Below are 25,469 nucleotides of genomic sequence, written 5' to 3'. Positions count from 1 at the left end.
AGGATCAACCAGTGGATTATTTTACACATAGCAGTTTATTCCCTTTTTAAGACATCATCATAAGATATGAAACATCATATTTGAATGAAACATAAATAAATAAATAGAAGATGCGTTAAAAACATGCTTGCTATAATATTTGTGTATTGGGGGGTTGCGAGGGGTTTGGACACATTTTCCGAAGTGTTCCAAAGAGATTTGTTTTTACCTGAAAATGATTATAAACCTTAAGGGATTACTTTTAACAACGTATACTACGGTTTGTGCGTATTGGTAACAGTCTGTGAAATATACACAGAGTTAAAGAGCTTTTCACATTCATAAAAGAGCTAATTAATTATTGTCAGTATCATTAGTCACATGCCTTCTAGATTATGTATTTTATTTTCATCAGGGCTTTTGAGGCTTCCATTAAAAGGTCTTCAGATGGTACATCTGATCTACATTGCGCTCTTACCAATTAAAAGCACAAGTCCTACTCTTTTGTCTCCAATGTGTACAATTAAATTGTTATAATTGTCAGGTTCACATTTTGTGAAAGCAGTAGTATAACTCTAAAATGTTATTCATGGCTTACTAAAGTGTACCATTATAAATTAATTCAACGCACACGTGAAAAAAATTGAATTTTTTTTTTTTTTTTTTTTTTTACAGGTAAAATGTAACAAATTTAAATGCAGCATTGACAAATAGAATCAGGAACACTTGGGAACTTGGTCAAGGCATTAAGCAAGGGGGGAAAAAAGACTTAAGTCACTGTAATAGGCATTTCAGTACAAGAGCAGTATTAAGGCCTTTACAATGATTGTAGCTGATTTTGTGATATGTTTATTACTGTAGTTGTAGTTTGCAGTGGTGTAGAACTGCTCTGCATCATACAGCTCTTGTGCTGAATCACATTACATTCTACACTCGTAGTTACTGAAGTAGCAGGTCAAACAATATCAAACACTGCCTGTTCAAACTTACAACATAGGGAACATATTATGGACTTCTGCAACACTTTCACCTTTGACACTGTCCATCATGTGAGGTATTAGTACACCAACTGTTTAACACATTACCTTTCACAAAATGCACACATACAAAGTAGTCCTGCTATTTGTATAGTTCCTGCAGCAGGTTTGTCCTTGGCTGTGGTGGTCAGAAGAATATATATATTATTATTATTTTTTTTTATTTTTTTTTTTTACTATTACTGAACATTAACTGATACAACTACAAACTAAATGGCTTATGTGATTGCCCGCACAAGGTCAAACACAACCAAATGAAAATATGTCACAAGAAAACGTGGACAATACATCATTAAATGGACGTATAGCCCCCTACCCACTGAGGTCCAAGTTATGGTGAAAAACAAACGACACAGATACAGCACTCCATTTCACCAACATGTACAGCAAGAATCGAACTCAGAACAAGTTAGAATAATTTTTTTTTCTTTTTTTTTTCCCCCAATTTTACATTCAAAGTTGTTTAACAGTCTGTGCCCATGGCTTCCTTGCTGACAGCATCCCTACCGAGTTGTGAATGGGGCCACCTCTGTCCTCTGTCCCATCCTTCTGTCCTCGTCGCACCTTCTTCTGTGTGTCTGTGGTCCAGGAAGGGTATTTTGGCTTCCTCTACTCCTCACAGGTGTCCATATCCGCAATTCCTGCAAAAACTTAACGCATTTTGTAGTCGTGGACTATGGCTGCCTCGCACAGTTGTCCTTTAAAATCCAGCTCAAAGGTGAAGTCCAAGTCCCGCTGCAGGCAGAGAGAAAAAAAGACAAGCAAATGTTTTACGTGAGAATACTGAAGTGAATGTGTGGTCACAATTTCAATTTGGTGGGGCTCGCTCGGTGGGAGGGTGGAGGCGTGCCCCCCCCCCCCCCAATCCACAAATAATAACACGATTTGACTGTTCTAATGTTACATGTGTTCAAATATCTAGACTGTCTCACTATTGTTCTGCTGTGGTTCTTACTTACTATATTTTTGTCATTCGGCTTCAGTGCAATGCTGCCAGTGATTTCCTCTCCTCTTCGCACAGTCAAGTAGTCCTCCAGGTAGAACACTGTCTGCTTCCAGTGGGTGTACGCAGCATCGGGAGCTGGGACAAAGTCGCACGCGCGTGCGTGCACACAAAATTAGATCTTGCTAAGGTTTTCTTTCACCAAACTCACCCAATTGTGCCAAGGGTGGATTTCAAGGCGGCATCGGCATAGTGGTTAGCATGTCTGCCTCACAGTCAGAAGATCTGAGTTCAAATCTTCACTGGAACATCTTTGTATGGCACGGAGAAGAAGACTCATTGCCATTGACATATACACTTATTGAGCACTGCTCTTGCTTCTTTTCGATGACTGTGTTGATTTTATTATTATTATTTTTTTAAATGTGAGTGCGTGCGTTTGTTTTGTTTGTATCACAGTGCCAAAACAATTCAGAACATGGTCTAGTGCGCTGACCACCCCTGACAAGAGCTTGGCTGACATTCAAAATACGAGGTGCACTCGAATCAGAATGTTCAGCCTGCTGTGTTGTGCGAATATATATTTTCTCTGGACTGTAAAAACAGTTATTTGTTTGTGATATTTGCCAATTGGGTCTTTGGTCAGCTCTTTCTCTCCTGTAAATCAGCAACTGAGCTTGCATTTCTTCCTCTCAGCTTCTCCTTGGTCAGGGGAGGGTGTGTGCTTTCCATCTACTGCATAGCAAGTTGTGAGTTGAGATGCTTATGTCGTGAAGGACACTTCAAAACGTGCACTGGAAAAGTTCACTTTTTTCTTTTTAGAAATAGAGAGCCACTATTGCGTTATAGTTATGATGAGTAATTTGCATTGGTGCAATATTTTTCGTCAACGTAAAATGAACAGTAGCTGCAGTTTCTACCAGCTGCATGTTATCCTATCGCCACTAGGGGTCAGTCTCATACCACACGACCAGGCAAGCCTTTATCACGCAGCGACAATTTGATTCAAAGAGCTTAGCAAGAAACTTTACAAAGCTTATTATTGCGGTTGTAGTTTTTAGTGATGTATAGTTGCAGTGCACAATACTAAAAAGCAGTCTGTCTCTCCTGTGAAGCTAAATGAGGTGAACTAATATTAGAAACACTTCTCAGTTTCAATATAGTGTAGTGCAGTTGGATACTACTACTGCAAACTACAAATGAAACAACACAAAGATTTAAACTCAACCCTTTTTTGCCAGGGTCAGTCAAAGCTTATTGGTATTACCTTTGCAAAAAAAAATAAAGAAAATAATGAAATAAAGCGCTTGAATTGGATATAACTGTAATTGTGCGAGTGGCGGGTCGGTATAATTGCGCCCATGTTCTTCTAAAGATTAGATCAAATCCAATGAGTCTGAGAAACGACCTAAAAATGTCTGGGGTCTCATAATTAAATTGTAGTTCAGGCTAGAGTGCTGCAGATGGGAGACATTTATTGCATCCACCCTGCAAGTGTTACCTTTTTGTTTGGGGGGGAGGAAACCGTCTTCTATTATTGTGCACTGGCAAACTGACCGACATTGATGAATTTATTTTTATTTTCAACAATGTCATTCCGACAATCAATGTCATTAAATTAGGTAAGGCTGAGCGACATTACCTGTGGAGAAACCGGTCTTTTTGTGACATTTGGTGAATTCAATGTTGAAATAGGTGACCAGTGCATGAATGTAGTCGTTTCTCTGGATCTGCAGGCAGAACGCTGATGTGAAAGAGAGGTCTTCAGTTTTCACCGTGTAGATGTCCACCTCCTGTGAGCAGAAAGAGACGGATCTCTCACATACACGCTAAACTCACACCCAATTCATCATACATCCCTATACCCATCCACTATTTGTTATAAGCGTGTAAGGGGCCAACTGGTCTGCTTATTCTGGTAAAAAAAAAAAAAAAAAATCAAGTTAGCAACATATTTGTTCTAATATATAGTATATACTATATTATATTGAAAAGTGATTATACCACTGTACCCTTAAGATTCGTATATAAACAACAGTTCGTAGCTCATCGAGCCATTGTCTACACTGCTTATCCTGTTCAGGGTCAACAGGAACCGGAGACTGCGCCCTGGACGGCTCACCAGTCAATCGCAGGGCACAATAGAGACAGACAAACATTGGCACTGTCGCTGAGTTGTACATGAACCACTACACCCGTAGTGACTGCATTGCACTGACAAGGTCCCATATGTGTATGCTTTTAGCAATATTAGTGTAGATTGTATATTGAGGGACACAAATGGACTGCTACTTATACAACTATTTTCTCACAGTTCTTGCTAAAAGCCCAATAGTCATTGAAAATAATGTCAGTGATCCTGGCAGGGTCAGGGATCTGTTGGCCATCAGACTCTCCAGTTAACCAGCATGAGCCTCGTACGTATTCCAAATTCAACGTGCTAGTGTGATTTACTGTTATTTGTAAAACTGGTCGACTTCCAGAGAGGACTGCAGTTCCTCCCAAACTTTGACGCCAGTATCATGTCAGCAAGTGTCAAACTTTGGTTTGTTGCACTTACATTACTAAGATATATTGACTGCAAGCCTGCTATTGGTTTTGGTGCCAGATGATGTGTGCTGTAATGAATTGTATTTACTGCTACTAAAAACAAAGCAATATTAGCGTCGAATCTTCCTGATGTTTGTGATAAGTAGCAGCGCATGCATTGTTTTCTCCTTCAACCCCAATGCCAATGAAGTTGGGACAATGTGTTAAACAGCAATGAAAACAGAATACAATGATTTGCAAATCATGTTCGACCTATATTTAATTGAATACACGACAAAGACAAGATATCTAATGTTCCAACTGATCCACTTGATTGTTCTTAGCAAATAATCATGAACTGCAGTATAACGTGGGTGCACGTAACAATTTTGGTCTGGTTCTCAAAGGAGCACCAGAGGTGTTCACTTTTTTCATGACCCATCAAGCTCATTGGATGAACTTAGGTCCATTTAAAGACATATGTTAGTCTTGGTCTGAGCCAGTTAACAGCTGGTCAACAGCCTGTACAGCTTTTCTACCAGATTCTAATTTGTTGAGATGTACCTGTCAATATTTGACAAAACTGCACTTTATAATCTTTGGAAAGCCAGAACTGTTGGTGTGACAAGGTTTATCAAATTTTATTTTCTAGCTGTATCAGTGTAAAACCATACTGTTGCTTGCAAATACTCACTTCTATCCTGAGTCTAGCCTCCACTACTCTTTCCTATGACTTCATTGTGTGGCTCATCAAACCTTTATTCTTCGATAGTTCCCACAGCTCTGCACATCACCCTTGTTCATAAAAATGGGCACCGGCACACTTTTCCTCCATTCCTCAGGCTTCTTCTCACGCACGAGAATTCTATTGAACAAGCTGGTCAAAAAAACTCCACAGCCACCTCTCCTAGATGCTTCCATACCTCCACATGAATGTCATCAGGACCAACTGCCTTTCCATTTTTCATCCTCTTTAATGCCTTTCTAACGTCCCCCTTACTAATCATTGCCACTTCCTGGTCCGCCACTCTTGCCTCTTCTACTCTCCCTTCTCTCTCATTTTCCTCAGTCATCAACTCGTCAATACTTTCTTTCCATCTATCAAGCACACGACTGGCACCAGTCAACATATTTCCATCTCTATCCTTAAGCACCCTAACCTGCTGCACATCCTTCCCATCTCTGTCTGGCCAACCTGTATAGATCCCTTTCTCCTTCTTTAGTGTCCAACCTGGCATACATGTCATCATATGCCTCTTGTTTGGCCTTTGCCACCTCTACCTTTGCCTTATGTCGCATCTCAGTGTATTCCTTTCGCCTCTCCTCGGTCCTCTCAGTGTCCCACTTCTTCTTAGCTAACCTTTTTCCTGTACTGTGAGGTTCCACCACTAATTCTCCTCCTCTCCTTTCCTGCCAGAAGATACACCAAGTACTCACCTGCCTGCCTCTCTGATCACCTTGGAATCATTATGTCAACCAACTCCCGAGATTTTCCTGTCATCGTCCCAACATTCAAAGTCCCCACATTCAGTTCTAGGCTCTGTGCGTTCCTCTTCTCTTTCTGCCGAAGAACCCGCTTTCCACCTCTTCTTTTTCTTCGACTTCGACCCACGGTAGCTGAATTTCCACCGGCGCCCTGCAGGTGGACGTTGTTAACCCGGGCCACGACCGATCCGGTATGGAATTCTTTGGATGAACGCTCATATTTGTTTGGCAAAGTTTTAAGCCGGATGCCCTTCCTGACGCAAGCCTCTGCATTTATCCGGGCTCGGGACCGGCCGACAGTTTGCACTGGCTTGCGCCCCCCATAGGGCTGTGCCGCTATGTACTATGCATCAATACATTGGGTTTAATAAGTATGCCAAAATAACATCGCTCCTTATTTTGGTAGGTACATTTGGTCATTTTCAGTGTCCCATTAACAAAGTGGGGGCCAATTGAGAGCACAGTTCACCTTTTGCTAAGTCAGCTGGGATAGACTCCAGCCCCTACCTCGGTGACCATGAAACGGCTGAATATAAAATGGATGAATGAATGGATAATTCATTAGATTGATAGCTACAAGCCATTTTTATTGGTAGTACATCAGAATTTTACCTACCTTGACCAGGCAGGAGTTGGTCACCACCTGTTTGGGGTCCACTATATCAACCAGAGGCTCCTTCATTGCCACATTACGGATACAAGTCATGTCGAAGCCATACACATTCTCCCACCCTTGAAAACAGTATAATTACTCAAGGATGTTAAACATTAAAACATGTCAAAATTATGCAAATAGATACTTGGCGATTCTTTTATTGTGTGTTGAAAAGCCAAGGGATATAAACATTGTTGAGCGATAGAGTGCAGCGAGAAAACCACAACAGGCTGGATTGCTCATCACTGAGTTTCTCAGAATGTAGCGCTCCCAATTCCTTGAGTTGGATCTCAGGGTTTGGAAGCAATTTGGTATAATTTGACACATAAAAGTCAACCACTTTGTCAACATTAGCCTGTTGGAAAACTGATTTCACAATCCTTACATGAATGCAAAATACACTTATATATATTAATCATCGTAACAAACAACTGTAACTAATGAGCGGACATTATTTTGAGTAGGTGAAAATTTGCAGGTCACAGAACCTACAATGGTCTATATCAAAATTAATGATACTCTATTCCGTATAATAAGACAGTGCTTTCCTCAGAGTAGCAATAAATGAGCGCAGCATCTTGATCGAGTGCTGCATAAGGCCCCTTCTACCTCAGTGCAAAGGTCAAATGAGGCCATCTGCTCGCAGACGAAGACGAGTGCAGTTTGTGCACCACTCGTTTCAGTTCGCCCACGTGTGAAATTCACATTTACACGACTCCACTGCACTAAATAAATAAATAGTATCCAAAGAGTAAAAATATTCTGATGTCCCAGCAAAGCTCCGGGCGGGCTTAACACAGTGACACTTCCACGCAACGAGCCGCACGCTGCAAATTGCATGGAATAAAATTAGCACGTATCATAGCCGTTACATAAAACGATACAGAAATAGTAAAAGTCAACATGCTAGCGTGTTATCTTCCTTGAAGAGGCGGCTATATTGTAATTCCATCCGTTTTTGTGCTACCTCCTGTCCCAAGTTCGAAATATATTGAGCTGGAATTATATTTTATTATAGAAATTCTCCAAGGATGTTACGATTAAATTGTGTTGGAAATACAAACAGGACATCATATGAAATTTGCTTGTTTAAAAAAAAAAAAAAAATCTAAGGAATTTGTTTGACTGCGACTGGCTGGCAACCAGTTGAGGGCGTACCCCGCCTCCTGCCCGATGACAGCCGGGACAGGCTCCGGCACGGCCGCGACCCGCGTGAGGAGAAGCGGCTCAGAAAATGGATGGACGGATGGATGGATGAATGGATGAATTTGTCTCAATCGTGAATTTAAAAAAAGGCTATCTTAACATAACAAAAACAATACAAATCCTTGCGTTAAGAATTTTTACAGCGTAAGTCTTCTCTCCCTCGTGAATGCCAAGGGTCGGCTGCATTTTGCTTTACTAATTTTAGCGACATAATTCTTTTTTTATTGGATGATATTAGAGAGTTAGTAAAAGAACATTTGTTTTCAATTTATTTGTTTGTTGATGGTTATTGAGCAGGGGAAAGATGGATACCATCTGAAACATCCCAGACACTACTGAACTCATTTTGCTGAGATGATTAAATCAAGATAAACATCATCACCTAGCATATTACATGAATTTTGACTGGCAGTTGAATAAAGGATCCTCCATGGAGCTTGGAGTTTTACAGCTGTTGTCGTTTAGTTGCAGAAGGTCTTAATTAGAACTTCAAATTATTTATGGTAAGTGATCTGCTTGTATGATGTATGGATCAGTATAACAAAGGCTTTGGCAATATTCTATTGCTTTGTATCCAGAAGCAAACTTAACCCTCAGCGCTCTTTGTGATTCTGGACTCAGATGATACAGGACTGAGAGACTTGTTGACCGGTTAAAAAAAAATAATAAAACAAATCATTCATCGGACTGGAATAGCTGCACCCAGTTGACATTATGGGGATGTGCAAAGTTTTTTTCTTTGTATCCACTCACTTACTTGGTAGTATGCTAGCTATGGCGATAAGTACATTTTGAATCAGCTGAATTATATACACATAGATTAAAGTCCAGACGTATTTGGACAGTGGCAGAGGTTTTTTCTTCTTCTTCTGTACACCACACAATTGATTTGAAAGAAAAAAAAAAAGCAAGATGTGGCAGTATGGTGGTATAATTGGCTAGCACATTTGCCTTGTAAATGGGTTTTCTTCAGCTACACACGCTTTCTTCCACATTACAAAAACATGCATGTTAGGTTAATTGAATATGTATTCTAAATTTTCCACAGACATATTTGCGAATAGTTGTATGTCTATACTGTATGTGCCCTGAAACCGACTGGCGACGAGTCCGTTCAGGTTGTACCCCGTCTCTTGCCCAAAGTAAATAAATTGGGCATATTGCATATAAAACATCTGTAATATCACTAATTCACAGTCAACACTTCAGTCAGACTTTATTTGTTTCTGAAAACGTCATGAAAACTGTTACTGTCTACATAAAGTTTTACCAAATTGTAACACACGCATACTTACAATGTATTTTGAAGTCTTTATACTGCCTGTCCTCGATGGCCAACACATACAAAGAGGCACGGTCAGGAAACATCAATCCACCCGGTTTCTTTTCGACAAATGGAGAAAAAGCACAGAAACGCTCACTTATAGCTGCAATTTGGAATACTTGTCCCTGGATTCACAGTCATTCATCATCTGGTGCAGAGAGTTTTCCCGCACAGAACACAGTTAAAAATTTTCTTTGGATAAAATTGAAATGTACAGTATGTTAGTAACAGGCGGCACGGTGGACGACGAGCTAGGATATCCGCCTCACATTTCTGAGGACCGCGGTGCAAATTCGACCTTGCCTGCGTGGAGTTTGCATGTTCTCTTGACATAGTCGGGCTTGCCTCCACACACGGCTTGGGCTCTGGTACCAGTCCTCTTGAAGGGGGTTGGACTCTCTTGCAGAGTGGACGAGGGTCCCACTGTGAGAGGCGCTGAGCAGGTGTGGGTATACTCATTGCCCCCCCCGGCTCAGCGCCTGTACATCGGGGTTCACCCCGGCGGACGAGAGGCAAGCCTCCCTCCGCCTTCGGGTTGTGGGGGGACGGGTCCTGACTGTTGTTTGTGCCTATGCACCAAACAGCAGTTCAGAGTACCCGCTGGGGACTCCATTGTTCTGCTGGGGGACTTCAATGCTCACATGGGCAATGACAGTGAGACCTGGAAGGGCGTGTGCGAGTGTACCACTACACCATCAGTGACCCATACGCCAACTGATATATCCAAAAATTAAATATTTCAGTGAAATTGATGTCATGAAGAGTGTGTACCAGCCACTTGTCCCTGGCAAAGATGACCGTGTTCAGCATGGATTCGTAGAAGAGACAATAGCCCATCCACTCTGATATAATAATGTCAACCTTGTCCACCGGGAGCTCCACCTCTTCCACTTTTCCATTGATGATGGTGATCACTAAAACACACATTATAAAATCTCGTCAACATGCTAATTCTCTTTTTTTCCTTTATCTAAAAATCTTGAAACCATTATTATATTCATGGAAAATATTATATATACTATTCTGAAAGGAATGCATGCAGTTGTCAGCACAGGAGATATATAGGACTTCATGTGGAAACGTTTGCATATTCATGTGAGAAGGGGAAAAATGAAACCACAAAGATAGAGAGCGCTTATATGAAATGTGTACCAGTGTGGTGTTCTTGTGCAAATGTGTGGCCCAGCTGGAATTTCACCAACGATCTTGTGAAGCTCTGGTCTGGTCGAGAGTAGCTGACTATATAGCTTTTGGTTGTTATGCTTGAACTTTTGGCGTCTCGATACAAAGGCGCATATTAATGACAGATGAACCCCACTACGCTTCAAGGTGATTGCTTTCTTTGTCTGGGATGTTCTCTTTTTCTATTACCAAGAATCCGTGTGCATGTCCATACTGTGGAAATATGATTTGGGATTGAATTCAGCCAAAATGCTGAGCAGTGAGATTCTATGACTACGCTTGGCTCCATCCTTCTTGTGCTTCACTTTCTCCCATCTCTATGGGCTGCAACCATAACAACACAGTCATCAAAGAGCTCTTTTTCTAAAACACTATTAATTTATTTTGATGATACTAAAGATTATGATTCACCCAGACCTGCCCATTTTAAAAAAGATTATTTTGTCCTGATAAAACTATTCATTGGCTCAATATACAATTAAAAGTCTGTGTGCCATAGAATTGCCATTCAGCATGTTTTGTGCTCTTTAGTTTTCCAAGCATGCACCTTGTTGTTGTTGTTGTTGTTGTGACTTTTGGTTTGTCCCATTAAGGGATATTATATATATCTTAGAGCGATATTAAAAGATTCTGCTCTTAAAAATAGAATATTGCTAGGTTCTCAGCATGACATGCACACTGTCAGAGAAGTAACTCGTTTAACATTCATTAAATGCATCTATTTTTTAGGTCGTCAAATAGTTTAGTGATTGCAGTGATGTAGAACTGCATTGCATCATGCTGAGATACATCCTACTGGGATAAATTGGATTCCGTAGGTACTGGATTTTTTTTTTCATGTGTATGTGGTAAACACGGGTCACAGTACTTGAGATATCAGTATGGTCCAAAGAATGTACATCTTTCTTCAACATTGATGAATGTGTGACATGTACCAATTTCACCACTAACTACAACACATGCAACCACTTCCCTTTTTTTATCTAACTGCATATCGCATGACAAAACCAATGAACTACACTGTGGTTGTCTACAGCAGTGTTTCCCAGTTTTGAGACAGGGTACACATTTTACATTAGAAAAATCTCATGGTTTACCGCCAAATAAAAATGTCACAAAAAGTATGAATGCCGAAATAATGATGATCTTGTCTCAACCTAATCACAAGCTGACTTACTCAGTGTGAAATCTGGGCCTGTTTAATTCAACACAAAGCTGGTATACTCGAAGGAAGGCATGACTTATTCTGTCGAAGGAATTGCAAAATGTGGATACACGTTTCTCTTACCTTCTGCCATCTAATGGAAGAGCATTTATTTGTTTTGCCTCTAAATGTACATTGCTGCCTGGTATAGATACTGTAGATAATTACTGGGAAAATGACATGAATTGGATCATTTTCTAATGATCCAATTCATTCACCTAATGATCTCCCACAGCACCCTGGTTGGGAATCAACATCTATTCTACACAGCCGTACAACCATTTAACTCTTGTATTGAAGTTTCAGTTATACACCGGTACCAATTAAGCTGTCTGACATAGACATAGATTGTCCATTATCATCGTAATGGAGAGTAGCTTTTACCGCTGTCAAGGTGGTTGGACTTGATGATCCTTTCTGAGTATTCCGAAATACTGGAACATTCAACCTGGGGGAGACAAGAAAAGAAGAAGAAAAAAAAAGACTTTTTCAAAGATGCCTGTCTGTCATTTAGAAAAGAGACATTATTTCAATTCACAGTTCTTGCAGGATTAGGAAGCATGAAGTTACATACTCAACTGTTCACTAAAAAAAAAAAAAAAAAAAAAAAAAATGTAACTGCACATTATCTTTCATCTCTCCGGGGTAATTTGGGAAGTGCTGCCATCATACGACAGGAGAGCCATCTGGTTGACATGAAGAAGACATCAGAAGAGGAAATAGATGTATGAAGTCTTGATATATTGTATCGAAAGCCATCGAGCTTGGACTCAATGAAAGCCTTTTGGAATGAATACATGGAAGAATTAGGTCTTTTGTTGGAAGGGAAGAAACTGATAAGCGTAAGTATCTGTGACGCAGACCGCAATAGCGATGTCCTCTTAGATAGTTTATTTAGAAAGAAAGAGCAAACCTCCGCTTTGAAGTGTTCCCAAATGTGATTTTCCGCAATAATTCAAGACAGACAATCAACGTAAAGCAGAAATTTTACATTTTTTTTTTTTTTTTACTGAATTCTAAAATTGCAACATTTATCTGTTAACAACAGAGATTTGAATCAGTGCTTTTGTGGCATATTTATAATACAATTGACTGATCAGCTTCTTAACAGCTTCGTGAATCAGTGCAGTTTTTGATGGCAGATTTTGGATTGACACTGCCAAAGATATACTGTATTTTTATTACCTCAGCTTAAAAGGATGTTTTGATTTACTCAGTGTATACACGATTTTAAGACATTTTGTGTACAAATTAATTTATATTTTATTTTTACATGGCCTGTGTTTGGCTGGCGACCAATTCAGGGTGTGCCCCACCTCTCGCCCAGAATCTGCGAACCCAGTGAGGATAAGCGGTACGGAAAATGAATCGATGGATTTTATTTTTACAGAGTAGTTAAATCTAGTAGTAAACAACCACACTGTACAAGGAGTGTCCAATATTTCGTTTGGATTGTTTTGGTCTTTTCATATTGTGATATACAATCATATTAAGTATCACAGCAACACATACATACTGTAGTATATTGATTATTAGAAAATAAAGATGAAATATTTGATACATATTAGAAACACCTTTCAGTGCAGTGTTACACCACTGCCAACACCCATCACATAATACATATTAGATTAATACCGCTCTGACAGTGACAGAAAAAACTGAACAATTTTTGGTTTGCTAGGAGCATTGTACAAAAACTACAACTTAACGGATTTCCATTTAACCTTACAGAAGGGCAGCACATGTGCATGCCAAGCATTACATTTGGGTGCATATCTGGAGATAATGCTGGTTGAACAATGCATTTCCCTTTTTCTTGTTTGAGTCAGTTCCTTTTTGGTAGATCCTTGTCCATCTATTCTTAATTTCTTATGTCATTCTCAATGAAACAGAACTGGCCTGCTACTATCATGACACATTTGTTCCGCAATGCACCCAGTCGATGCCACCATATACGGATTTAGCCCTATCCCGAAACAAGTTTGTTTCTGCTTTGGTTTCCTCGACTAATCGTTGGCTAAAAGTTGAAAAGTAAATAATATTTTATCATTTCACGACAAGATTCAAATGTAAAGCACATGTGACCTTATGGGATCAGAGTTATATTGTGCGTCTCGTGGACATATGGACTCCACAAGTGATTTATTTGCACTCCTGAATATCAATGTCTTTCTTCTTTTAAAAGGTGCACATGATAGGATATGGTTCTGTTGGCCATTAGCCCAGCTTTTTCACCTCAATGGCCCGTCTTTCATACAATGCTTCATTAATGTTTGAGTGGAGCGGTATGGGCCTTGTCTTTTGTGCAGACTGTCGTCTTCAAAAGTGGATGCAATCCCTCAATCATAGTTCCATTTTTGGGTGTGTTTGAGTGCAGCCAGATGGGCGTCAGTGACACACTCGTGACCTGAAGCAGAAACGTACAGTAAATGCTGCTCGACGGAGAGCGAGAGAGAGAAAACAAGAGACAAGGCAGAAGGAGAAAGGCAAATACATAATGTCAACCAGTACCTTACAACGCTCTTGACAATTCTAAGTTAATCATTCCTCCCCTAAAGCAAATATATACTCTCTGGCCCGGTCCCAAAATCGGATCCATGTGGTTATCCTGAGCGAGTGGTGTGTATCCTCAGACATGACCTGACTAACAATTACTTGTGCCCGTGGTTTGCGGTGACAGAGAGGGCTCTTAAATCGTGACTCCACGGCATGTGTACAGCCCTGAGAGGCCATAACACTTTTATTACCTTCCTGTGATACATCAGATTCCTCTAAGATTATAGCAAGCCTGACCCATGGTGCAGTGGTTCAAATATATGTCCAGAGATACAAGGGACATGTCACGCACAGAGCCACATACCGTACATGGATTTAGAGCCTGATGCTTTGCCACTATAAAGCGCCATTGTATATAGAAATATGCGGGACCTACCCCATACACATGCTTTGCTCCGGCTTTGGCTGCAAACATGGATAAGATCCCAGTGCCGCTTCCAACATCCAGAACTATTTTGTCCTTGAACACGTGCTTGTTGTGGTTCATGGAATTACGGTAGGTAAGCGTCCTTACTTCATCCTTCAGCATCTCCTGGTTTAAATGTACAACAAAACATGGTCGGAAAGATGCTGTTGAGGATAATAACCTCTTGGGAAAGTGGCAATTTGTTTCCCTGAATTAAAAATATACAGTCTGACAACTGTGTTTGTGGATTTGCTGTGATACAGTGAGAACGGAAAGTTTTCAGACTCCCTTAAATGTTTCACTCTTTATTTTATTGCAGCCATTTGTTTAAATCATTTAAGTTCGTTTTTTCCCTCATTAATTTACACACAGCACCCCATATTGACAGAAAAAAAACGTAGTTGTTGAAATGTTTGCTGATTTATTAAAAAAGAAAAACTGAAATATCACACAGCCATAAGTATTGAGACCCTTTCCTGTGACACTCATATATTTAACTCGGGTGCTGTCCATTTCTTCTGATCATCCTTAAAATGGTTCTACACCTTCATTGGAGTCCAGCTGTATTTGAGTATACTGATTGGACTTGATTAGGAAAGCCACACCACTGTCTATCTAAGACCTTACAGCTCACAGTGCATCCATCCATCCATCCATCCATTTTCTACCGCTTATCCGAGGTCGGGTCGCGGGGGCAGTAGCTTTAGCAGGGACGCCGAGACTTCCCTCTCCACAGCCACTTCATCCAGCTCTTCAGGGGGGATGCCGAGGCGTTATCAGGCCAGCCGAGAGACCTAGTCTCTCCAGCGTTTCCATCTGGCTCCTCTCAATGCGGAGGAGCAGCGGCTCTACTCTGAGATCCTCCCGGATGACCGAGCTTCTCACCCTATCTCTAAGGGAGAGCCCGGACACCCTGCGGAGGAAACTCATTTCGGCCGCTCGTATCCGGGATCTTGTTCTTTCGGTCATGGGGTTCTGTACCCCATACTCCCGAAGCACCCTCCACAGGACTCCCCGAGGGACACGGTCGAACGCCTTCTCCAAGTCCACAAAACACATGTAGACTGGTTGGGCAAACTCCCATGCACCCTCGAGGACCCTGCCGAGGGTGTAGAGCTGGTCCACTGTTCCACGGCCAGAACGAAAACCACACTGCTCCTCCTGAATCTGAGATTCGACTTCCCGACAGACCCTCCTCTCCAGCGCCCCTGAATAGACCTTACCAATGAGGCTGAGCAGTGTGATCCCCCTGTAGTTGGAACACACCCTCCGGTCCCCCTTCTTAAAAAGGCACCCTCCGGTCCCCCTTCTTAAAAAGGGGGACCACCACCCCAGTCTGCCAATCCAGAGGCACTGTCCTGATGTCCACGCGATGTTGTAGAGACGTGTCAACCAGGACAGCCCCACAACATCCAGAGCCTTTATGAACTTCGGGCGAATCTCATCCACCCCCGGGGCCCTGCCACCGAGGAGCCTCAAACCCAGAGATAGGAGAGCCCGCCTCAGAGAACCCACACTCTGCTTCCTCATGGGAAGGCGTGTCGGTGGAATTGAGGAGGTCTTCAAAATATTCTCCCCACCGACTCACAACGTCCCGAGTCGAGGTCAGCAGCGCCCCATGCCCACTATACACAGTGTTGGTGGTGCAGTGCTTTCCTCTCCGGAGACGTCGGATGGTGGACCAGAATTTCCTCGAAGCCGTCCGGAAGTCTTTCTCCATCGCCTCACCGAACTCCTCCCATGCCCGAGTTTTTGCTTCAGCGACCACCAAAGCTGCATTCTGCTTGGCCAGCCGGTACCCATCAGCTGCCTCAGGTGTCCCACAGGCCAAAAAGGCCCGATAGGACTCCTTCTTCAGCTTGACGGTATCCCTCACCGTTGGTGTCCACCAACGGGTTCGGGGATTGCCGCCACGACAGGCACCGACCACCTTACGGCCACAGCTCCGGTCGCCCGCCTCAGCAATGGAGGCGCGGAACATGGTCCACTCGGACTCGATGTCCCCCACCTCTCCCGGAACATGAGCAAAGTTCTGTCGGAGGTGGCAGTTGAAACTCCTTCTGACAGGGGATTCTGCCAGACGTTCCCAGCAGACCCTCCCAATACGTTTGGGCCTGCCACGTCGGACCGGCATCTTCCCCCACCATCGGAGCCAACTCACCACCAGGTGGTGATCAGTTGACAGCTCCGCCCCTCTCTTCACCCGAGTGTTCAAGACATGCGCCCGCAAGTCCGATGACACGACCACAAAGTCGATCATCGAACTGCGACCTAGGGTGTCCTGTTGCCAAGTGCACGTGTGGACACCCTTATGCTTGAACATCGTGTTCGTTATGGACAATCCATGACGAGCACAGAAGTCCAATAACAGAACACCGCTCGGGTTCTGATCGGGGGGGGGGGGGGAGTTCCTCCCAGTCACGCCCTTCCAGGTCTCACTGTCATTGCCCACGTGAGCATTGAAGTCCCCCAACAGAACAATGGAGTGGGAGCGCTCTCCAGCACCGGTGACCCGCGTCCGGGCAAGGGAAAACGAAGTCCATTGTTTGTCGTCATCATTAGGGTCTTTGAGCCGTGCTTTGTCTGGTCCCTCACCTCGGACCTGTTTGTCATGGGTGACCCTGCCAGGGGCATAAAGCCCCAGACAATTTAGCTCCTAGGATCACTGGGACACACAAACCCCTCCACCACGACAAGGTGACGGCTCAAGGAGGGGCTCACAGTGCATGTCAGAGCAAATGAGAATCTGACCAAGGTAACAAAAAAAATTCTGCTAAACTTAAGGTTCCTAAGAGCAAAGTGGCCTCCATAATCCTGAAATGGAAGACGTTTGGGACGACCAGAACCCTTCCTAGAGCTGGCCGTCTTGCCAAACTGAGCAATCGGGGGAGAAGAGCCTTGGTGAGAGAGGTAAAGAGGAATCCAGAGATCACTGTGGCTGAGGTCCAGAGATACAGTCGAGAGATGGGAGAAGGTTCTAGAAAGTCAACCATCACTGGACCTCCACCAGTCGGGGCTTTATGGCAGAGTAGCTCGACGGAAGCCTCTCCTCAGTGCAAGACATATGAAAGCCGGCATGGAGTTTGCTAAAAAACACCTGAAGGACTCCAAGATGGTGAGAAATAAGATTCTCTGGTCTGATGAGACCAAGATAGACATTGTTGGCCTTAATTCTAAGTGGCATGTGTGGAGAAAACCAGGCACTGCTCATCACCTGTCCAATAGACTCCCAACAGTGAAGCATGGTGGTGGCAGGATCATACTGTGGGTGTGTTTTTCAGCTGCAGGGACAGGACGACTGGTTGCAAAAGAAGAAAAGATGAATGCGGCCAAGTACAGGGATATCCTGGACGAAAACCTTCAAAAAGACAATGACCCTAAGCAAAAAGCTAAAATACCGAATGAGTGGCTTCAGAACAACTTCGTGACTGTTCTTGAATGGCCCAGCCAGAGCCCGTATTTAAACCCAATTGAGCATCTCTGGAAAGCCCTAAAAATGGCTGCCCCCAATGTTCAACATGCAACCTGACAGAACTGGAGAGGATCTGCAAGGAGGAATGGCAGACGAATCCCCAAATCCAGGTGTGAAAAACTTGTTGCATCATTCCCAAAATGACTCATGGCTGTATTAGCTCAAAGGGGTGCTTCTATTAAATACTGAGCAAAGGGTCTGAATACTTATGGCTATGTGATATATATTTTTTTATTTTAATAAATCTGCAAAAAATTCAACAGTTCCGTTTTTTTCCCTGTCAATACAGGGTGCTGTGTGTACATTAATGTGGAAAAAAATAATTTATTTTAGCAAATGGCTGCAATCTAACAAAGAGTGAAATTTTTAAGGAGGTCTGAATACTTTCCATACCCACTGTATATGCACTTTGTGTTTTTGTATTGTATCTAAGGTTTTACAATACAAATCAATACAAATGAGTTTCAGGGAAACTCCCATGAGCCTTTGGGCTCAATCTACCCATTTCTGCCTTTTTTCCTCATCTCATATTGTGAGGTGTGGTCAGAAAGGACATAGATGTATTTGACTTTGCTCCTAAATCATTAGGAAAAAAAAGAAGTGACATCACAGGTCAGACTAAGTTCACATCCACTTTTAGTACCGCCTTTAATAATTTCTGAAGTCTCTTCTAATGAATTCCACTGATCGCTGCAGGAAAAGGTTAGCATTTATTTCCATTAGAAGGAAAACAAGGATTTTGATAGGCGTAACAATGATGTGATATCAAGTGGGATATTTTGTTTGAGTAATGTGAGTTACAGCTGGATGAAATGGATGTTCTGAGTCATTTGTAATTGTTTGTATTGGTTCTGTTACATGTCATTTACATTTGTCATTTTACATTTTTGTTAGGTTTATGTTCATGCTTTTCTGCAGTGGCTTCTCACGACCATTTGTTTGAAGATCGGATGCATTTATGGCGTTACATTTTAAAGTTAAGCGGTCAGTGCCGTGGTAGATTCTGAATAGTGTTCACTATCAATAGTGGTGGCAGTGCTGTAGTGGTAACGCGGTAGTGACCGATAAGCAAACTGAGTTTTCAATATGCATAACTACAACCTACAGAACTAGAGTGAAAAAGTATTGCCCTGCAAATCAAAACAGAAGTTTAGGGTGCGTTTGCCTTAACAGAGGTCACACTGCAGCAGAGGGACAACTGACAAGCTATTGTGTGCTACAGTAGGATGTATCAACGTACCTCGTGGATACCAAAGTGGGCATAAGAGTCAAAGTAGTAGTCTTTTGAGGTCATCTCTTCAGGATTACACAGCTTTCCCATCTTGCCCCGTCCAGGGCAGCTGGGAAGGCTAGCAGCATGTGGTGTGTGTGGTGGGAGAAGAGGTCTTGGGGCGGGCTGGACGGAAGGCACAGGCTTTGGCAAAGAGGTTGGCTGAGCCGACTGTGATGCAATGATGCGGACTGGCTGTTGCTGTTATAGAAACAGTAGATCAAAATTACTCCCAAAAGATGACGCTTTACGATTTTAGGAATGCACTTTAAAATACTTACAAAATACTTATAACATTAAAATAAACAGTGTGGATCTTTTAAGCATTGACTTTTATTGTTTTAGATTAATCATGTCATATCCTTTCCTAAGCTCAACTGACAGTTGGCTGCTCCATGTGGCAGTTGAGTTCGTCCAAACAGTTCGACAGTTCTGGGGCATACTCTGATCTCCACCTGGAAGTCAGCCTGTCTGCACAAGGCAATACATTGTTGTTCTATACAGAAGGTATACTCATAATGCCCTCATTATCTTCTCTAAGGCCTGCTGGGAAGGCTGTATCTGACTGTGCATTTGTAAGTGAGTGCAACAGAGCCAATGATGAAGATACGGATTCAGTGAATAGGTAAGTCATTCTAGTATTGACACCTCTTCTGACCTTAATTGATACCAGTAACATAAGCAGTACATTTTCAGCACAAAAGGGTCCAGAGACAAAACCCCAAAATTAAAGATAAGGGATTGCTTTCATTCAACATGGTGAAATTGTGGTTTGCATGTCTATTGGTTACCTCAAAGCTGGAAGAAACGTGTTTGAATCTCTTTTGGCATCTTTATGTTTTCCTTCCACATCTCATTCACAGTTTTCTTAGGTTAACTGAAACATCTACCTAGTGCATACTGTAGGTGTGAATGTGACTCAATGGGCTGAATTGAATGGTTGTTTGTCTTTATGTGCCCTGAACTTGAATGGCAACCTGCCTCATGCCTGAGCTGGGATAGGCTCCAGTTACCTGCAACGCCAATGAAGACAAGTGCTGTAGGAACTGGATGAATGGGTTGCTCATTATATATGTGGTTTGTTGACGTTCATACTGCACCATCAATGTTTAGTCATGCCAAGCTTGCCAATTTGAAATGTATTCAATTCAATAAGGTCCCAGCAACTCCAAATTTAAAGGGTACAGATAGGAAGACAGACAACAATTTATGAAAAGGTTGACCTTAGTAAGATAAATATGAGGGGTTCATAAATCATGCAAAATCATTACGTGAATAGTAGCTGCTTATTACATGTGTGCCAATTTATCCTACTGCCACGACATGGAAGTACTTGCCTCTCAGCACTTGTACTGCCCATTATCTGTTTCTCTTATCCTCTGAAGGATGGCAGGATTGCGCTCCTCTTGCAATGTAAAAATCAATCAATCATCCATCCATTTTCTACACCGCTTATCCTCACTAGGGTCGCGGGTATGCTGGAGCCTATCCCAGCTAACTGCGGGCAGGAGGCGGGCTACACCCTGAACTGGTTGGCAGCCAATCGCAGCATATATAAACAAACAACCATTCGCACTCACATTCATACCTACGGACAATTTAGGACAATTAACCTACTGTGCATGTTTTTTGGGATGTGGGAGGAAACCAGAGTACGTGGGAAAAACCCACGCAGGCACGGGGAGAACATGCAAACTCCACACGAGCGTCCTCAAGCACGTAAGTGGCGAGTAATGATGAACAACAGTTATGCAAATAATGCAGAGTGACGAAGCTACAACAATGAGTATGGAAATAATGTAAAAATGTCCCAACAAAGATTGGCAAAATTGGCAACATTGTCACGATATATAATCGTATGGTATTGGACTGGACCCAAAAGCAGACTGAGGCGGAAGGGATAGAGGAGAATGGTTTATTTAGGAGTAGCTGGAGGTGAGTATGTCCAACGCATGAGGGTAATCCGAAGGAGCAAGGAACTGACAGGAGGTGGGAGCGTGGGCAGGTGGACGAGCTTGACGGCGTGGTTGGAGTGGGCAGCGAAGCGGGAGACACGGGAGGAATGCTGGAAGCGGAGAAGGACACAAGAAAATAAGTACGAGTGCGGATAGCCAGGTAATCAACTTACAAACAGGAAGAGTAGTCTCAAGAGTCAGCCTGTGTACCACGAACGAGTCGGAAAACTCTGCCACCGGATCTCTGGGTCAGGCAGGTTTAAATGCAGGCAGAGACGAGTACTTATTAGGAACAGGTGAGTACTTATTAGGAACAAACGAACAAATCTCTTGAATGAACATGCTGATTTGTTCCTTTCTCAATTCAGTTGCGCTCAGCCATGAACATGTACCCCACCAACGGCAACACTCGCAGGGCAGCGACGGTGGCTGCCTCGGTGGGGCCGGTGCACCACCCTGGGTCCCTCGGTGTGGGTGGTGTCCCATCCACTCTCTGGTGGGCTCCTAGGCCTGACTCCGCCTCTCGACTGGGTGGGCTGGGGTCCTTAGCCCCGGCAGCGCAGGTGCAGCAATTTCAGGTCACTTCTGAACGTTCTTGTGCATGCGAGACAATGTCAATTCACTTGTCCTGTCTTTTGCTGTCTTCTCTTTGTCTCTTTTCACTCTCTCTCCACTTTGTTTATTTCTGTCACTCCCCTTTAAACTTTGTTCTGTCCGACTGAAATTTTCAATAAAAATCCATCAGAATACAAAGAACCACAGGGGCAGCTTAAAAACTCCACTCTGCCACAGGGGGGTAGTTGCTAGAATGGTCAGAAAAGTTACTAAATACGGCAACAATATCTAATGTGGGAACACTTAAGACAAGTCATTGCTCTTGTTTGCTTGCACTGCAGACACACGTGCACATAAAAAAAAAAGCAGCGCATACTTTGTTTTATTTTGACTTCATAAAGGCTGCGAGGTCAGAGACTGTGGATGGGCTCTTTTTTTCGTGACTGGCATAAATCCGGCACAGCAGGGAGGTGGGTTAGACCAGGTTTTGGTAATTTCGCAGACGCGCACAAGTCAGTGTGTTGAGAAAAAGGGCGGTCTATGCCACTGTGGGAGGGAAAACAGCCGACTTGATTTGCCGCTTATTAAAGCGGTTCCTCTCATTCCCTTTAAATGCGGCACAATGACAGCCTCGCATGGAGACATCTCTGCGAAGAAGGCGCACTGTTCCATGAGTGACTGGAGCATTGTCACTGTCCTTTACTGGTGTGGCAACAAACAACGTGAGCGAGTACCCTTATTAAAGACAGAATGAGCAAGTGATAACCGCTGGCAACTGAAATATGTCAATGAACCTCATGTATCTATCCCCACCACGATTGTTTCTGTCAGTCAAGATATGTATGCCAGTTTTTGCGCTCTGTCGCAGATGTCCAAACTTCACTATTCACATCCATTTTCTACACAGCTCGTCGTTATTGGGGTTGCAGGTGAGTTGGAACCTATGTCAGCTGACTTTAAGAAGAGAGGCGGGATAAACCCTGTTCTGGTCAACCACAGGGCACCACCGTTTACAGATACACTGAATTGTATTCACCGTTCAACTTACGAGGTTCCACTGTATCAAATATTATAAATATAAATAAATAAATATAAATACTATAGCAAATAATCAAGTACTTAGAATTTTATGGCTGCAACACGTTAAACAGTAAATACAGTTCGGCGCTACATCCGTAAGTGCAACTTGAAACTCTACTATGCAAAGCAAAGATAAATGATCAACAACACCCAGAAACGCCGCTGGCTTCTCTGGGCCCGGGCTCATCCAAGATGGACTGATGCAAAGTGTTCTGTGGTCTGACGAGTCCACATTTCAAATTGGTTTTGGAAATTGTGGACGTCGTGTCCTCCAGGCCAAAGAGGAAAAGAACCATCCGGACTGTTATGGACGCGAAGTTCAAAAGCCAGCCTCTGTGATGGTGTGGGGCTGTGGTAGTGCCAATGGCATGGGTAACTTACACATCTGTGAAGTCACCATTAATGCTGAAAGGTACATACAGGTTTTGAAGAAACATATGCTGCCATCCAAGCAACGTCTTATTCATGGACACTCCTGCTTATTTCAGCAAGACAATGACAAACCACATTCTGCATGTGTTACAACAGCGTTTCTTCCTAGTAAAAGAGTGCGGGTCGTAGACTGGCCTGCCTGCAGTCCAGACCTGTCTCCCATTGAAAATGTGTGGCGCATTATGAAGCGTACAATACGACAACGGAGACCCCGGACTGTTGAACAGCTGAAGCTGTACATCAAGCAAGAATGGGAAAGAATTCCACCTACAAAGCTTCAACAAATTCTAAGTTAATGATTATTTACTAAAAACAATAACGATCAGTTTGAACATTAAATATCTTGTCTTTGTCGTGTATTCAATTAAATATAGGTTGAAAATGATTTGCAAATGATTGTATTCTGTTTTATTTATGTTTAACACAACTTCCCAACTTCATTGGAATTGGGATTGTATAACCAAAGCAATCATACAAGCATAAGTCAATTTTTAAAAAAAAAAGACATTCCCTCCCCCCACAAAAGAGCCATATATAATTCCTTTTTAAAGCGGTGTAGCGGTTTACAATAACCTGTGCTACATTTATTGACCTTTTGGCTTGCATACGTAGACAGAGGATAGATAGATACTGGATGTTCGAAGCAAGCTCTTTCAAATTATCCAGTGATCCATCTGCAAGGGTACCGCAGTACCTTGGACAGCGCTATAGGAGGTCCATTGAATAGAGGTGCAACATTAAGCAACTGTACAGTAATTGTTATAAATCCCATTAGATATGTGAAGTTTCTAATATCTTGCCCCACACATCTAGCTAAATAATACAGAATATTGGAAACATATCACAGTATGATGCACTCATGTAAACTACAGTAATAATAAAAGAACAGCTCTCTGATAGTGTCAATAAAATCTGATGTATATGATTATTTTTGTAAGGGCTGAATGTCCGATACATTGCATTGGTACATGTGTGTCCAATGGTAAATATTATTTTTAAAGATCCTGCGAGGTGTGGCGTTTTTTTGTTTTTGTTTTTTTAATGACCAGCAGCTCAATGTGTCAAAAAAAAAAAGCGAGAGCAGTGCATTGATGACTTTTTGGAAGCTGTACCATGTTCCTCATGCTGAAACCCCAGTGGACCCCTACAAATCCCAGAGGCTGCAACGTTAACAGCAAGACGAGCACGATCTACACCAGACGATGCAGCTCCTGTGAAGGATGGACAGCACTTGTCTGTTGGAGGTTTTGTTAAAAAAATAAAAATAAATAAATACTAGATACCACATATTGCTCGAGATGCAACTTTCCAGCCGGAGGCAGGACCTCCTGATCAGGACAAATGTGTGCGTCAAGAGTCCTAACACAAGAAAAAGAAATGGGGGGGAAAAAGCCACTTAGTGACTTACCTCAATGCTCTCGGAATCCGCCATTTTTCTCCTGAGGAGCACGCAACGGGACGAGTGCTTAATTCCCATAAGAAAACGTGTTTTTATACTTGACAGGTGAGAAAACGGCTTGCACCTCCCGCGTTCCGTGATTTGTCATTGAAAAGTCGTCATTTCACTCCGACTTGTTGCCACGAAGTCGTGCAGATTCCACGGCGCAAAAGTTTGCCATCCACCGGTGTTCTTTCTCACGGCAAGAGGCGAGAAACCACGAGATGAAATGAAACCACGTCAGCGACACCCAGTCCCATGATGATCAGGTGCGCGCCAGACGTGCGGGAGCCGCGAGGCACTAAAAGCGGCGGCGGCACATGACAGTCAATGCCAAACCCCACTTTGATGGATTTCACCACCGCAACGTTGCTTCTAAAAATAGTAACAGTGCGGTTACCTCACACAGCGCACGTACCCGCACCGCATGCACGGAAATCTGATGAGTGCGCGCTTTGAAGCGTGTGCCGTCGTACGGGTCTGCAGACTCGCCGCTGCATCCTCGGAGACGCCAACATCTCGTCACTGTCTGACTGCTCAAGTTTGACTTCAAGTCGTCACTTCAAGTGACCGCTCCTGTGCCTCTCTGGCTGTTCATACCACTGCATATGAGCTGACGCTTTGTGTGTGTGCGTGAACCAATTTTCAGGAAGCCTTTTAAGCATACCGGTGTCTCTTTTAACGCAAATTGACACAAGCATGCGCGTTATTCTGCAGCTGCAAAAGCACTTTGCTCTTACACTCTCTCTCTATCTATCTAT

The 25,469-nt window shown here is 42.8% G+C and overlaps 1 protein-coding gene across 1 annotated transcript; it reads right to left on the bottom strand.

Moving 5' to 3' along the window:
• Positions 1 to 30: 30 nt before the first annotated feature.
• On the bottom strand, positions 31 to 25,021 carry LOC133402761 (protein arginine N-methyltransferase 8-B). The gene is made up of 10 exons (XM_061676867.1): positions 24,679 to 25,021; positions 19,219 to 19,449; positions 14,477 to 14,632; positions 11,929 to 11,992; positions 9,930 to 10,072; positions 9,130 to 9,217; positions 6,590 to 6,705; positions 3,602 to 3,752; positions 1,976 to 2,097; positions 31 to 1,751 (listed from the first exon to the last, which is right to left on the bottom strand). The coding sequence occupies exons 1-10, from the start codon at positions 24,745 to 24,747 to the stop codon at positions 1,668 to 1,670; spliced, it is 1,224 nt and encodes a 407-aa protein (XP_061532851.1). The 5' UTR covers positions 24,748 to 25,021; the 3' UTR covers positions 31 to 1,667.
• Between the last annotated feature and the right edge of the window lie 448 nt (positions 25,022 to 25,469).

Source organism: Phycodurus eques, chromosome 5 (assembly GCF_024500275.1).
Source record: "Phycodurus eques isolate BA_2022a chromosome 5, UOR_Pequ_1.1, whole genome shotgun sequence".
Lineage (NCBI taxonomy): Eukaryota > Metazoa > Chordata > Actinopteri > Syngnathiformes > Syngnathidae > Phycodurus > Phycodurus eques.
Note: the sequence above shows the minus strand (reverse complement) of the source record. Positions and strands in the feature narration are given on the sequence as shown.